At 39.7% G+C, this 13389-nt stretch overlaps 1 protein-coding gene across 4 annotated transcripts in view; it reads right to left on the bottom strand.

Annotated features, from left to right (window-relative positions):
- ST6GALNAC3 (ST6 N-acetylgalactosaminide alpha-2,6-sialyltransferase 3) overlaps positions 1-13110 on the bottom strand; it is a 227148-nt gene extending 214038 nt beyond the window's left edge. For 2 of the 4 annotated variants that reach the window (XM_075097888.1, XM_075097887.1), the window contains exon 1: positions 12842-13109. In XM_075097888.1, the coding sequence (XP_074953989.1) occupies positions 12842-12859 (18 nt within the window). In that variant the 5' untranslated portion in view covers positions 12860-13109. Of the gene's footprint in view, positions 1-12841 lie in introns of all 4 variants that reach the window. The other 2 variants (XM_075097886.1, XM_075097885.1) reach the window with 2 other exon arrangements.
- Positions 13111-13389: the final 279 nt, after the last annotated feature.

The raw sequence follows: 13389 nt of genomic DNA, 5'->3' as shown, positions 1-13389 counted from the left end.
TAAAACAGTCCTACGTCCACTAAAGGGAAATACTAGGTCAGTGTTATCATACCGTTTCTGGTCCAAGCAATGAGATAAGCTTTAAAGGTCCCTTCCAACACAAACCATTCTATAATTCTACAAAGAGAGCAATTTTTTTGTTGTTAGTAATAAAATACCGATAAACAATATAACTAAATATTAATAAATTGCAAAACTGTTTATGGAATTCTTTACTGAGTGAAGAAACATGAATAGTCATCACACATCTCGGGCTGCTAGAGTCATAGACCTTGAAGACTGAACAACAATTTGAAAACACATTTTCATTTGGTACAGTAAGTGTGTTTCCTCCCAGTAAATAATTTTAAATCAATTGGATGCTCAGGTTTTTATTATATTTTATTTCCACACCCCTCCCCAAGTAGAGTTCCTGCAGTTTTATCTAAACTACTGATGATCTTTCCATTTTACTTCTTAAAAGGATGTTTATTTCTGTAAGTGGATATACTTTTTCCCATAAATGCTTTAGAGCACTTGCATGCAATGCTTCACAAGACACTTTACAAATACAACAACAGTGGCTTAATGGTGCCATTAGCAAATCACGACAAGCTATGGTACCTTGCCTTGAGGCCCAGAAGGAAATTCAGCTCTCTGGCCTTATTCACAAGGGCCTGAGAACTCCCCTTCGAGAGCAAGATTTGGCAAACCACCAGAATAAACTAAAAAGGAGCAAGACCATCAAGTTCAATTTTCCTTTCAGTGTCACTGATAATGTTTTCCTGCAGATTTTGAAGCTAAAAAGCAGATACAATCCATTTCCACATGTCTGTGACCTGCACGATATCTGCCATTTGGGGGATGCACTTTTCACTGTACAATTGTTCCTCACTGCAATGGCCGCAGGCAGATTTCAAACTGATGATCAGAGGTAAAAGGTAAAATAGGAGTCTGTAGCTCTAACAGCTCTTGCAGTTTGCATTCAGAACAAGTACTCCAAAGTCAGCTTCTCCCACCAGAATCAATGATCAGTGAGTAGTAATAAGGTCTCATGCAAGACCTCAGTGGGGAAAAAAGCACAGTCAGTCTTCTGGGTAATTCGTAAGTGCCATCAAGCGTAACATTAGTTTTAGCAAATACTGAAAGCTGAATTTTCAGAAACATTCATTTTCCAACCCTCACCTGAGATATCAGACACACCAAGAGGCAAAGAAATCTATGCAAGCAAAGCTTTAACAAAATTCCAGCTGAGCTTCATCTCACATACCTCAAACACACAAGCACCCCTGGGAGACAGCAGACAAACTAACACACTGCCTTCTAGACACGTGGTCAAACCTGGAATACCAATGGCATTAAGTAAAACAACAGGAAAAACATGTAGACGTGGCACTTCGGGACATGGTTTAGGAGGCATGGTGGCATTGGGTTGACAGTTGGACTTGATGATCTTAAAGGTCTTTTCCAACCTAAATGATAGTATGAAACAAAATATCTTCAGAAGTCAGCAAGATGCAAGACCACAAGGAATTTTCTTTATTTGACAGATATTCAGTATCCCTTTCAATAAAGGCCCACTACGGTGCAGTCACTGTTGTCTCTAGCTCTCGTAGGATCCAACACGGGAAAATTCTGTCTAGTCTTATTTGGCCACATTATGCAACAAACTAAAGAGGACTTCAAATGGGTTCTTCAAGGTCTCTGACTGATGCCATTATGCATAATATTTTAATTTTAAAAATTTGGTGAATTTTTCCAGTTTCTCAGAATTTCCACACAGTGTTGGAAATAAAAACTATGACCTGCACAAATAGGAAGTGGAAAGAATCAAAAATATTTTAGGGATATAGCCATATATGCATTCATATGCTGAATAAGAGACCACATCTGAAGAAATAAAGGGCCTAAATCCATAAAGCAAAAATCCAACATCCAACATAAAGCAAAAATCCAAGCATAAATCCAAGAGATAAGGTCACTAACTGTCTATTAGGCTGTTTGAGTACCATTACTATCTAAAAATACAGCAGTACTGCTATCAGAATACCGTACTGCTTCCTAAATAGTTCAGACTTAACTTCTACACTTGACTGTAGATAAGCAACGTAAATATTATATGATACCTGGAGTTTGTGCAGGAGTGCAGGTTAGGAGGTGGTGGCATATACAGGCAGGGAGGTGGCCCAGGAGTATTGCTCAACGCTAGCAAAGCTAGATAGCATGCAACCAGCTCAGCTGATAATAGCTGGAAAAAATTAGAGAGGCATCTACAAGTCCAGGAGAAACAATGATCTCCATCAGGACTAGATGAATTAGGGAACAACTGCCTTTTTCCATTCTAGGCACACTAAAAACTATTCCAGTGCTCAGAAGACACCAATTTATCAGACTGGGCAAGGGGACTTGCCGCCTCTCTAACTCAGGGAAGTGGGACATGCACATAATAGGGCTGAATTTCTGCTACAGAACTTCCGATATGGCTTCTCTTCCCATTTAAACGGTGGCTAGAGCCAGACTAGGGTTATTGGCTACACAAGCAATGGTTGGTTGTCAAAGGGTTGTCTGTCACAGAGGGCTACCGGCAAGCAGTCTCCTACCTAAGGGCAGGCAATTAACAGAATGGGCTACTACTATTGCAGGAAGTTTTTCGGTGGCAGTACCCACATAAAGATTTCCTGACCCTTTGTAGACTACTCTCTCATGCTTGTACCACCTCCTCAGCTGGGGCCAATGCAATCTCTGCAATACTCAGGAAGCTAATTAATCTTAAGATTCTAATCCAGTTCTATTTTCTGCTTATGTTACCACAGCCCCCCATACAACTCTGCTGGCACAACAGAGGGGGAATTGAGTAGCTATAGGTGACTCATGAGAGATGCCAGTCTCTGAAGCCAGAACTTCGCTGAGGAAGGGGTGAGAGGCGCTGCTCCCTGGGACAGCGACCGCACATTGACGATCTGGCTCTTGGATTATGCATTTGGCTCTGGGATCCAGGTCTGTTCTTGTGGTTAAGGCAGCAGTTACAGACAAGGAGACCAAGTCTCTATATTTAGATTTCTCAAGAGGAAGTGTGGTTAGGTGGGGGAAGCTTCTATGGCATTTCAAGGTCCTTGGTTCTCCTGTTCCATTTGAAGTGACCTAGTAAAACCACTAAGATACCTTAACCGGCTAAATGAAATATGAGTGGGCCAGTGGCAGTGAACACGAAGGAAACACATAGTATGAATAGCATTTCATAATAACAGCTGTGAGCTACAGAGACAGACTGGCAGGTCTCGACAACAGGTACAGAGCAGTGAGTGCTGGCTGAGAGAATATGCACACTGTATTTAAGGATACTGTTTTATATTAAGGATACTGTTCTAGAAGTATCCCTAAAGATGCCATTTTTTTTCTCATTTGGAATGTTCAATGGCTCTTTTCTCTTCCCATTTCCCTGCTCAAGAAAAACATTTAGCAGGGTAAAACTAATTTTTCTGTAAAAACATTTTTATGCCCTGTGGACGGAAATGAAGAAAAGATAGAAGAGGGTTAGAGACATGCAGAGACAGCTGTCTGAAATTCTCTCAGTAATCATACGGAAAAAAAAAATTACAAAACATTTTCTTTTGGCAAAACTTCCATATCCCAATTACAAGAGATGTGTCTTCAACCAGTTTTATTCCCCACGTTACACATTCCACAGCTCCTGAGGATCCCACAGGAGAATGAGTCAGCCTCATTCTCCATTCCATTTTTTAAAATGCAAAGGGTATTTTTTTTGTCTCCACATAAGAAGTGCTAATAGAAAGCTCTTCTCTGTTAACAGTCAACCTGACTAGCTTACCACAGACAAAAGAAAACACAGGAAAATTACATAGATCAGCTGACACACAGCAACTTGTAAATAACTTATTCACGTGTGAGAGGCCTAGGCTAGAAAAGTTTAGTAAAGCTATAATGAATTTTAATAATCACATAAGACCCAGTGTGGACACTTGTAAATTGGAATTCAAACCTTTATTCCTCTGCCAGATCAGAACAAAACAAAAATGTATAGGAAATTTTTTCTACTGTAACTGCCTCCCACAACAGAACACAACACATTAAAACATGAAAATCTACTAGCCTTTTTGGATTAATTAAAGAAATAAAGTGACTTCCAGTCATGAAGAAAGGCCAGATCTTAGGAATTTAGAGGCGTACATACATAAACCACAAGCACATAATTTCATAAGCTAGAGTAAAATAATATAGTAATAATTATTCAAAGTACACCAGGTGGTGTTCTACTGGCCGCAATGGGTTTGTAATAAAACCAATATGTATATTAAAGAACTAATAATTATACATTGTTATTTCTTAAATGTAATATCATCCTATCATTCCAAGAAGAAAATTATGTTCAAATCTGAGTAAACAATAGATTTGGAAGAAACTAAATACTGATGATTAACAAAAGGTTGTGAAACTTGAAACTTGCTACAAAAAGATAAGAAAAGTGGTGTTTGGTTTCTGGCTTTTCCTATTTAGAATTAAAACACCAAACCTCATGGAATGATGTTGTTCATGTTGTTACATGCTCGGGGGGACATTCCCTTTGCCAAAGACCTGACAAACTTTTGCTAGTAGTGAGATTATCTATAATTTTAAGGAAAAAATTTAGAAAGAGACAGAAGATACCTAATCTTACACCAAACCAACATGCAAGGAATGCATCATTAGAAAAGACAGGATCTATAAATAATTCATTCTGCATTTCTTCTGTACAAATTGCTATCCCTATGAAATAAACATATTTTTCTGATTACTTCCAACTGCTCCACACCTGAATCTTACCTGCTGAGGCTAGCATTACACTGCCTGTCGTTAATGCAAATTGCTGCAAAATGTACCTTGCATAAGCAGCTACCACTTCATTTAATTATTAGCACGTGTGGTGCTCCCATGTCACATTTTAAAATGTCACATATGCTATACGGACATACAAGAACGACTTAATAGGACTGCCTTTAGACAACACAAGCCATTACTCTTGAACAGCATCACTTACAAGATTTCCTCTCCCAAACCCTCCCATTTCAGTTCCTGCCTCACCTTTGTTCGTCTCAATAGTAAAGATGAAAAAGAGTATCCAACATGGTATCGTATCCAATTTCAAATATGTAAACTGGGAATTATCCTGTTTTCCAGGTGCTTCTGCTAAAATGATCAGAAGCAAAATAACTGTCATTAATTTAAATGCAAACCCCATTTATATAAATTTTGTACTGATAACATAGTTTCAGTTGGTTGACTGATTTTAAAAAATAAAGAAAAATACTGTACTTGTACAGCTCCTGAAAAGCATGTAAATGCACCAGTATATCTGACTCAATAAAACTTGTGACACTACTACCAACATCATATCTGTAACAGTGTAAAGGCAATATTTGCATAAATATTAGTGGTGTTGAGGGGGGTGGGGACAATATTCAATTTAATATTCAACATTTTCTGCAATGGCAAACACCAATTCACACCTCATCCAGCCATGTTTTATTCTGTCCTCAGACTTGGGAACATGACATACATTACAATCATGCATTGTCTGTTTTTCAGTCCAAGTTCCCATTCTGCAGAAACCAGTGAACCCACTGGAAAAGGGTTGGTCTTTATCTCAGCAGCACAGGGGTTATTTGCAAGAACCACCACACAAAATGCAGTAGATGTAGTTTTTCCTCCAACAGGAACAGCAAACTCATCCCACATGAGTATTTGATGCTGACAATAGTGAGGCAACTGCTCCTTCAGCTTTAAAAGGTGACAGGGCCCAAGGCAGGTTTTTGCCTTGTTTCTTGGGAATATGATCAATAGAGTTGCCTTTACCCACCTTGTTTACAGATCCTCACAAAGAACAATTCTTCCTAACTCCTGGAGAGAGCTCTCAGAGTGGTCTCAAATACCAACAAGATAGAAGACATTTCCACCTCTTCTTTGTTATATATGTGCACATTTCTAAACTCCTATGCTATAAATCTGACCATGGATAGAAAGCAACTGATAGGCAGAAGAAAGTATTAGCAAAGTGTCCTGATAACAACCACAAAATAAATTATCAGTTTGGTTCATAGGCTGGCTTTGTTCTGGGGACAACCACCTTGCCACACAGCAACACCTATCTGCAGCAATTAAGGGACCGAACAGCAGTAGCCAAACCAAGGCCTCCCAGTCTTTCCATGGGCTTCCCACAGAATTTTCAATCCATTTCACAATGTCAGCCATTTATCTGTAAGCAGCTCCATGCCCCAGACCCATAATATCTGAAAGTCAAACTAAAAATCTAAAATAAATTTACAACTAATAATTTCATTTTTCTTGCACAAAGTAGCTCTTTTATTTTATGGTAAAAGCCACGCTGGGGAGAGAATGGGTCGAAAAATGGTATGCATCCAGTAACCACCAGGAAGACAAATTCACTTTCCATTTCATGTGTGAGCACTTGACCTTTCCTTTCCTAGCAAATACACAGAAACCTTTCCCCCCCACCCCCCCACCCCCTTCCTTTAAGCCACACACAAAAAGGCCCTCTTAAAAAAAGTCAAACTGCTGCATAGGTATTGCTTCTTTGGGAGAAGATGAAAGAACAAAGCCCAGACAGAGCACCGTGTCCAGTACTACACTCCTGGAAGGTGCACAGATACTGCTGGAATGAAACATGGCAAAGGAACAGAAAAAATGCTGCAAGCTCTGCCTTTTCAAATTAACTAAGCAGATGTCGTGACAGCTGTGACTAAAGCCTAAAAAATAAAATTAAAAGTGGGATCTTTTAAACCACATTTTAGACCCCTTTAAATTAATCATGAATGTTTAGCTACTGTCACAAAACAAGGTCCCCTTTTCTTTTGATGACCATCTCACTAGAAATAAGTAAGAGCACATCTGTCCTATATTTCAAGGAGTTTGATATGTTACATCAAAGTATAAGAATTTGCCGTTTCCTATAATGTTTTGTCATTCAATGACATGCCAAGTTATCTGTCATTTGTGACATGTCAAAATGAAAATTTAAAAAAGAACAAGACATAAACCACTGAAGCTCATGCACAAGTCTACAAAGAGGCTGAATTTTGAGAAGCCAACTCTACCTTTAATATGCGATTCCATACCCGTGATAATGAGCACAACAGTTGCATATCCCGGGTGGGGGAGAAGCCTAAATCATCTGGATGACACATGGTTCATTCCTTAAAGATGAACTGCAAAACAAAAACCTTTCCCCCATTACTGCTTTACCATGTAACTGCCTAAATGTAAAACTCTAAGTGTGAGACAGCTTCTAATTTCATGCTGGTTTTGCAGTTTTAGTTTTTATACCTCTAATGAATTCAGACAGGAAACTCCAGTTTTAAACCAACTGAAGTATGCTTACACTAGATATTTTCTTGGTTTGGCTACACAGGCATCAAAATCAAATTCATTCAACCAAAGCAAGTCCTCCTGTAGGATTAGACTGACCAGCCTGCTGTCTCCTGCTTGGGAAAGGGCTAATATATTATCTTTAAAGCATAATTAGTTTAATATCATTGCAAGCAAAAATGAGAAGTGTTTCTATATATCTTCGAATTTAATTTTCCTTAAATTTTCAAGAAGCAAATGTAATAAAAAACACATTACTATATTCCATGTACTACACTCCATAAAATCTGACATAGTAATTAAGCACCTCTGGGCCATGATACAGAAAATCCTAGCCCTGCACATTGCTGGATTCATGAATGCAGCTTCATTCGCTTTGGAGCAATTTAGAGGTAAACAATATAGAACAACAAAAGAGTCTGTTAGTTAGAAACAGAATAATTCTAAGACCCGTATTTAAAATAAAAATATCCAGTGTAGAAGGAACATCAGAAAGATTTAACTATGGAGTTTTGCTAGTTTTGGTTGGGGGGGAGGGGGTGGGGAGGGGGTGGGGAGGGGGTGGGGAGGGCGGAAAAAATCAGCCATAGCAAATAAGGATGGAGTGATTCACAAAATACCTGGTTACCACCTCAGAAATCATGATTCTTCTCTGTAACTCCTTGTTACATCTGCCTGTTACTTTCCAACTCATTGTGCACACTTCATTTGGGACACCTTTGCCCATTTACACTTTCCATCCCTAAAGATATAACTACATATTCCCAGGAATTATTCCAGTCACAATAGACATACCACAGCCCACAAAACTGTTGATCATCAGGTTAAGACAGGCTGAGAAAAGAGCTCACGTTACAGTGAACCTGAATCAAATTTAGATATTGCTGGGAAATGACCCATCTGATGGGCATCCTCCCATGAGGATGGAAGGTCACCTTTGTTCCTTTCCCTAGGACATCTCCATCTCTTGTCATTTCAGAGGAAAAAGCACAGCATGAGAATCAAACAGGATCCAAGTACAATTCTCAGCATAGGAAAAGGGATGGATGCCATGCATAAACATCACTGCAGTCAATTTAACAGTCAAGGGAGTATGTGAATTATCTTGGAGCTGATTCAAACAGGACACAGAGGCCACCACCACAGAAGGCCCCACATCCTGCAAATCTCTAGCAGTGAAGGGAATTATGGTGAGACACAAAACCTACCCTGCGAAACAGAGCAGAGGTGAAACAAGGATTGTGCCTGTGAGGACATAGAAACTTGGGAGGAAATATCTACAATCTTCATCATGCCCATAGGAGTTTAAAAAAAAATCAAATTAATAACTAAATATCCAAAATTATAAGGGTCCAAACACCAGGACCAGGTCCTTTTAGACCTTCTGCATCTCCCTCTGAACAGCTACTTGCCATGGTGGAAAATTTAATAGAATGAGATCAGCTTTGCTATTTTAGCCTTAAAAGTGCAGATGAAGAATATGCCTCAGATAGTAATGTTATCTGTATTACTGCAATGTCTGAAGACCCCAATCAGACACAGGCCATTGAACACTCAGAGAAAACTCTAAAGAACATTCCTGCCAAAAACAACTTACCATGTGAACTAAGCGTAAAATGCAACCTGTGGATTCAATTAAACCAGCTGAGATAGCCACAGAGGGGAAACATACAAAACGATCATAGGTGAACACACAGATAAGGCCAGCTTAGACAGCATCTTGCAGAAAACTGTTACAAGCATGTGCTGAAGGGTTTTGTTTGGTTGAAATCTCTAAGTTACATTTCGCAAAACAGTTCTTTTGATCTTTGGATTAGATAAAAAATATTAAAGAAGCTACAGATTTTAGTTGGCCACCTGCTTGCTTTGAGAGCAGAACTCAGTCAGCTGCAGTAACAAGAGTATTGCCTCATGTTATACAAATACTATTTCGACAATGGAATTTCACTGAAGGTTTCAACTCATTTGTGATTTCTGCTGGTTCAAGGTCATGTCCAGCCTGTCGGCACATGAAAACTCTTTTGTTCACCACACAGGAAATACACAGCACACAAAACACAATGAAACTTCTTTCTAGATTTCACACTTAGTCCTCATTTTATGGGGCCATCACACACGGACTTTTTAATTAAATTTTACCACATTAAGCCTACACAGTTAAAATTGTACTATGACAACAACATAATTCACCTGCATCATCATCTTCAAAATCTCAATTTAAAAAGAAGAGTTTGTAAATCGGGGAAGACATAATGCCCTGCAAAGTGCAGCACACGTGAACTGAGTTACCTATTCTGTTTGCTTTAAAATATCACGGTCCAGTCCTCAGTGGGGGATATCAACATTTTACAGAGTATCATTATCATTCATGCTGTATTTATTGTAAGATGACAGGTACATTGAGGTATCATTTTTCAATTTTGCAAAAACAGTGTTTCTTTGAAGCAATTTATTGAACAACATCTGTCATCATTTTAAAGGGTCAGTGGCTGATATAGTGGAAGTTAGGAAGTTCAACATCTTTAGGGATAAGAGTGACTACATAAATATAATCACTCTGTTAATCTAGTAATCAGCAAGATGGCTTGTAGCTACCATAGTAACAAGCATAAGATCAACTGTTTGCTTCCAAGAAATGCCTACGCTTCACTCAGCTATTCTGCCATGATTTTTAAAGACGATGGAAAAAATAACACATCCTGCATCTCAGAATTTGCCTCTTTTTCTGCATTTCCTCAACAGAAGAGAGAATTCATCAGAAGAGAGTTTCACCGGTTGTAACAGGAATGTCCATTACTGATTGGGAGACAAAGTTTGTGGAGCCCCACCAGTCTTACCTAAAGATAGTGCACAACAGACATCACAGAGGCAGCACACACCCTGGGAAGAATCTCCTGCCCAAGCATTTCTACAAGCGCTACACAAAGCAATTATTTCAGGCTGTAGTCATAGTAAACGGAGGCCTTGGTATCTAAAGGTTATACACTTTTTCTAATTGCTCTTAATCACAGCAAGTAACTTCAGTTAATTATTAATAGCCACCTCTGTTCTTTGCCCTTTTCAGACATCTCTAACCAATCTCATTTATATTAAACTCTCACACATACAGAACTCCAATATTCAAGAAGTTTCAATAACTACACAAGCAAGAGAGGGGAATGAGTGAGAAGGGGAGTGGGGGGAAGTTTAAAAATCTAGGACCAGAGGCAGGGCAAGCCACATGGCAGTGCCACAGATGAACTCGGGGCTGAAGCGTCAAGGACGCACAGTTGTTCTGGCTTCCCAACCACTGTGCCACCATCTAATTAAAATATAGACCTATAGCACAGATATTTTTTTAATGTTTCCACACAGGCTACTGACTGAATAAACGAGAGTCAGGACAAACCTGAGAGAAAGCAGGAGGGTGTAGCTAATAGGTTTGGATTTGGGGGAAGGAATTAGCCTGATGTCACATCAAAATATATATATTATTCTGAATTTCCTTGTTATGGTAAAAGCTTGAGGAGTACCTGTAGGCATTACATTAAAAACTTATACACTGTTAAGTATCTTGATCTAGACGTTTAAATTACTCCTGCGGGATGTCTGTCTAAGAAAGTCCAGCCTGCCTTATGGCAAAGCTAATCTTCACATATCTGTTTCACTTTTTATCCTTGCACCTGCCTGTATTAACAAGATTAAGAATTAAGCTGGCAGAGGGCTGTCTGTCAAGGAATACCAATTTATCTATTGATTTAATCATCAGAATTACAACCAAATGGACCTCCAGGCCTGGGCAAAGGGAAGGTGTTTATTGGGTTATAATTCAGACTCTAAAAGGAAGTCCATGCAGAAGTCAGGCTTGTGGCAGACTGTGTCACCAGACTGTGCAGAGGAAATGATTGGGAGGGGGAAAGAAACACCAGAATTTTCCTGTAAAAGGTTATCCTTATTTAACTGTTAGGGCCAGAGGGAAGATCTTGCATGTGATCTGTCCATATAGTAAAAAAAAAAAAAAAAGTAGAGAGGTCTGGGTCACTTGCAGATCCAAGCTAAGTTATTCAGGGAGTGTTTAAAAAGGAGTGCACATGCTTATCTTTGTGAAGCCAGGCTCCATTCACAGACCCCATGTCTCCTCATCCCAAGTCACAATTTAACTCTTGGTGTGTCAGAGCTGTCTGCTTAAAGGAGTTTGTTACCACCCACCTCCAAGCAGCAGCTGCTAGTTCAGGGAAGTTTCTGTGCTTGAGGCAGATTTCACCATACTTATTAATATAAGCTACGACAACCTACATGCTCACTAAAAAAAACTCAGAAAACATCCATGTACCACAGACCCACTAGTAGGGAATGAATGGAAGGGGAAAACAGCGCAGCAAAATAAGAAGTTGTTTTTAAAGTTGAACTCCAAAAAAAAAGCTGTAAGAATTGGGTTCAAGGAGATATAGGAACCTTTATTAATTGGGGACTGTTTTGAAGCTTTGCAATTTATCCATTTTGCTGATACATTGAAGGCAACTGCTATGAGAGGCCATCCCAACGTTTGGGATAATCAACCCCTTGTTAGGTGATGAGGCTGAAAATAACAAAGCATTCACAGGTAAGTTTTTATTTACTAAAAGGAACAGAGTGCAAATATATTCAAACTATACACAGAAAGGAACAAGCAGATAGCAAATGAATCTGAAACCAACCACTTTCAAGCCAGGCACAGGAGAGCGGCTCCGTGCAAGTGACAACACTGTAAGGAAACAAATGCTGTTTGTTCTCAACTGACTGCACTTCCGCCTCCTCCCCTTTCATTCAATACTTAGTGCTAGTGATGCTCCCTCCGTCTCCATGGCATGCTGGTTGCAAATACTTTTATCTCAGTGAGGAAAGCAGGCTGCAGAAAGCATATGATCACAAGGTAAGCTTACACTTATATTTGCTGGTGTGAAGGGGAAAAACCCTCTATCAAATAGGTTGCTTAATCAGCAAATGTAATTAAATATGAAGTATAATTGCATGGAGCATGTGGATCTTGGGTAAATTCAGCAGAGGAGTGTGTGCTTAAAGAGCAACTGGGACAGCTGTGTACATCTGCAACCTTTGCTTTAAAAGCAGTAAATGCTGCACGGTCAGAAAAAGAAAATTATTTCCCCCGTTTTGTCCTTTGTGCTGGAAGTCTGTTGCCAGAATGGTATTGCTCCTGAAGGAATTCAGCTCAAAGTCAGCTGAGACAAACCAGAGCCCCTCACCTCCCCCCCCTATTATTCGGTACACAGTTCCCTTCCCGCTAGCCGATAGCTCGCAGTTCTGACAATGCAGGGAACGAGGAAAAGAATGGCAGAGGGAAGCAGAGCACAGCTGTACGTTGCAGAATCTCTCCATGTTCATTTGCCAAACAAAGCCAGTATTCAAAAAGACAACAAAGATGCAATAGGACCATGCCGAATCCATGCCTCTGAGCAGCAAGGGGCTCTCTAACAATGCATTCAAGCAACAGATATAGATTTACCTTCAAAATGCAGGCCATGTTCTTTCTCTATCCTTCCTACCACAGAGCAGCAGGATTCTACTTTGTGAGCAGCAATTCCAGTGTCAGGCAAAAGGCTGGTAGAGCTGCAGAACTGCTAGAGCCTACATTCCTGTAGATCCAAATAAGGGTACCACGCATCCAGGATCCGTTAGTCATATTAGTCTCTTTTTGCCCCGTTTGTTCCACCCATCAGCTCCTACCACTGGCTGGGAGCCAGCCCGGTACCTCCCCTCTGTCACATGACCGAGTTTGATTCATGGCTCCAGCATGTATTTTTGTAAGCTCCAGGACACTCTCGAGCAATACTATACGTACAAATAGCAATTTATACCTTGCAGATGTTTTGCAATGGTTGGAAATCAAGCTGCATGTTTATAATTAATCCCTGTGCAACTCTGTAAACATTCTCAGGAGACAGTTGCTGCCAGTTGGTCAGAAAAGTCTTAACTCTGTCTATTATTTGGGCTTTAAAAATCCTTACACTGCTTGTTAGTGTGAAGTATCGTTTTATGTTCAGCTGTTCTCAT

Source organism: Phalacrocorax aristotelis, chromosome 6 (genome assembly GCF_949628215.1).
Source record: "Phalacrocorax aristotelis chromosome 6, bGulAri2.1, whole genome shotgun sequence".
Classification (NCBI taxonomy): domain Eukaryota; kingdom Metazoa; phylum Chordata; class Aves; order Suliformes; family Phalacrocoracidae; genus Phalacrocorax; species Phalacrocorax aristotelis.
Note: the sequence above shows the minus strand (reverse complement) of the source record. Positions and strands in the feature narration are given on the sequence as shown.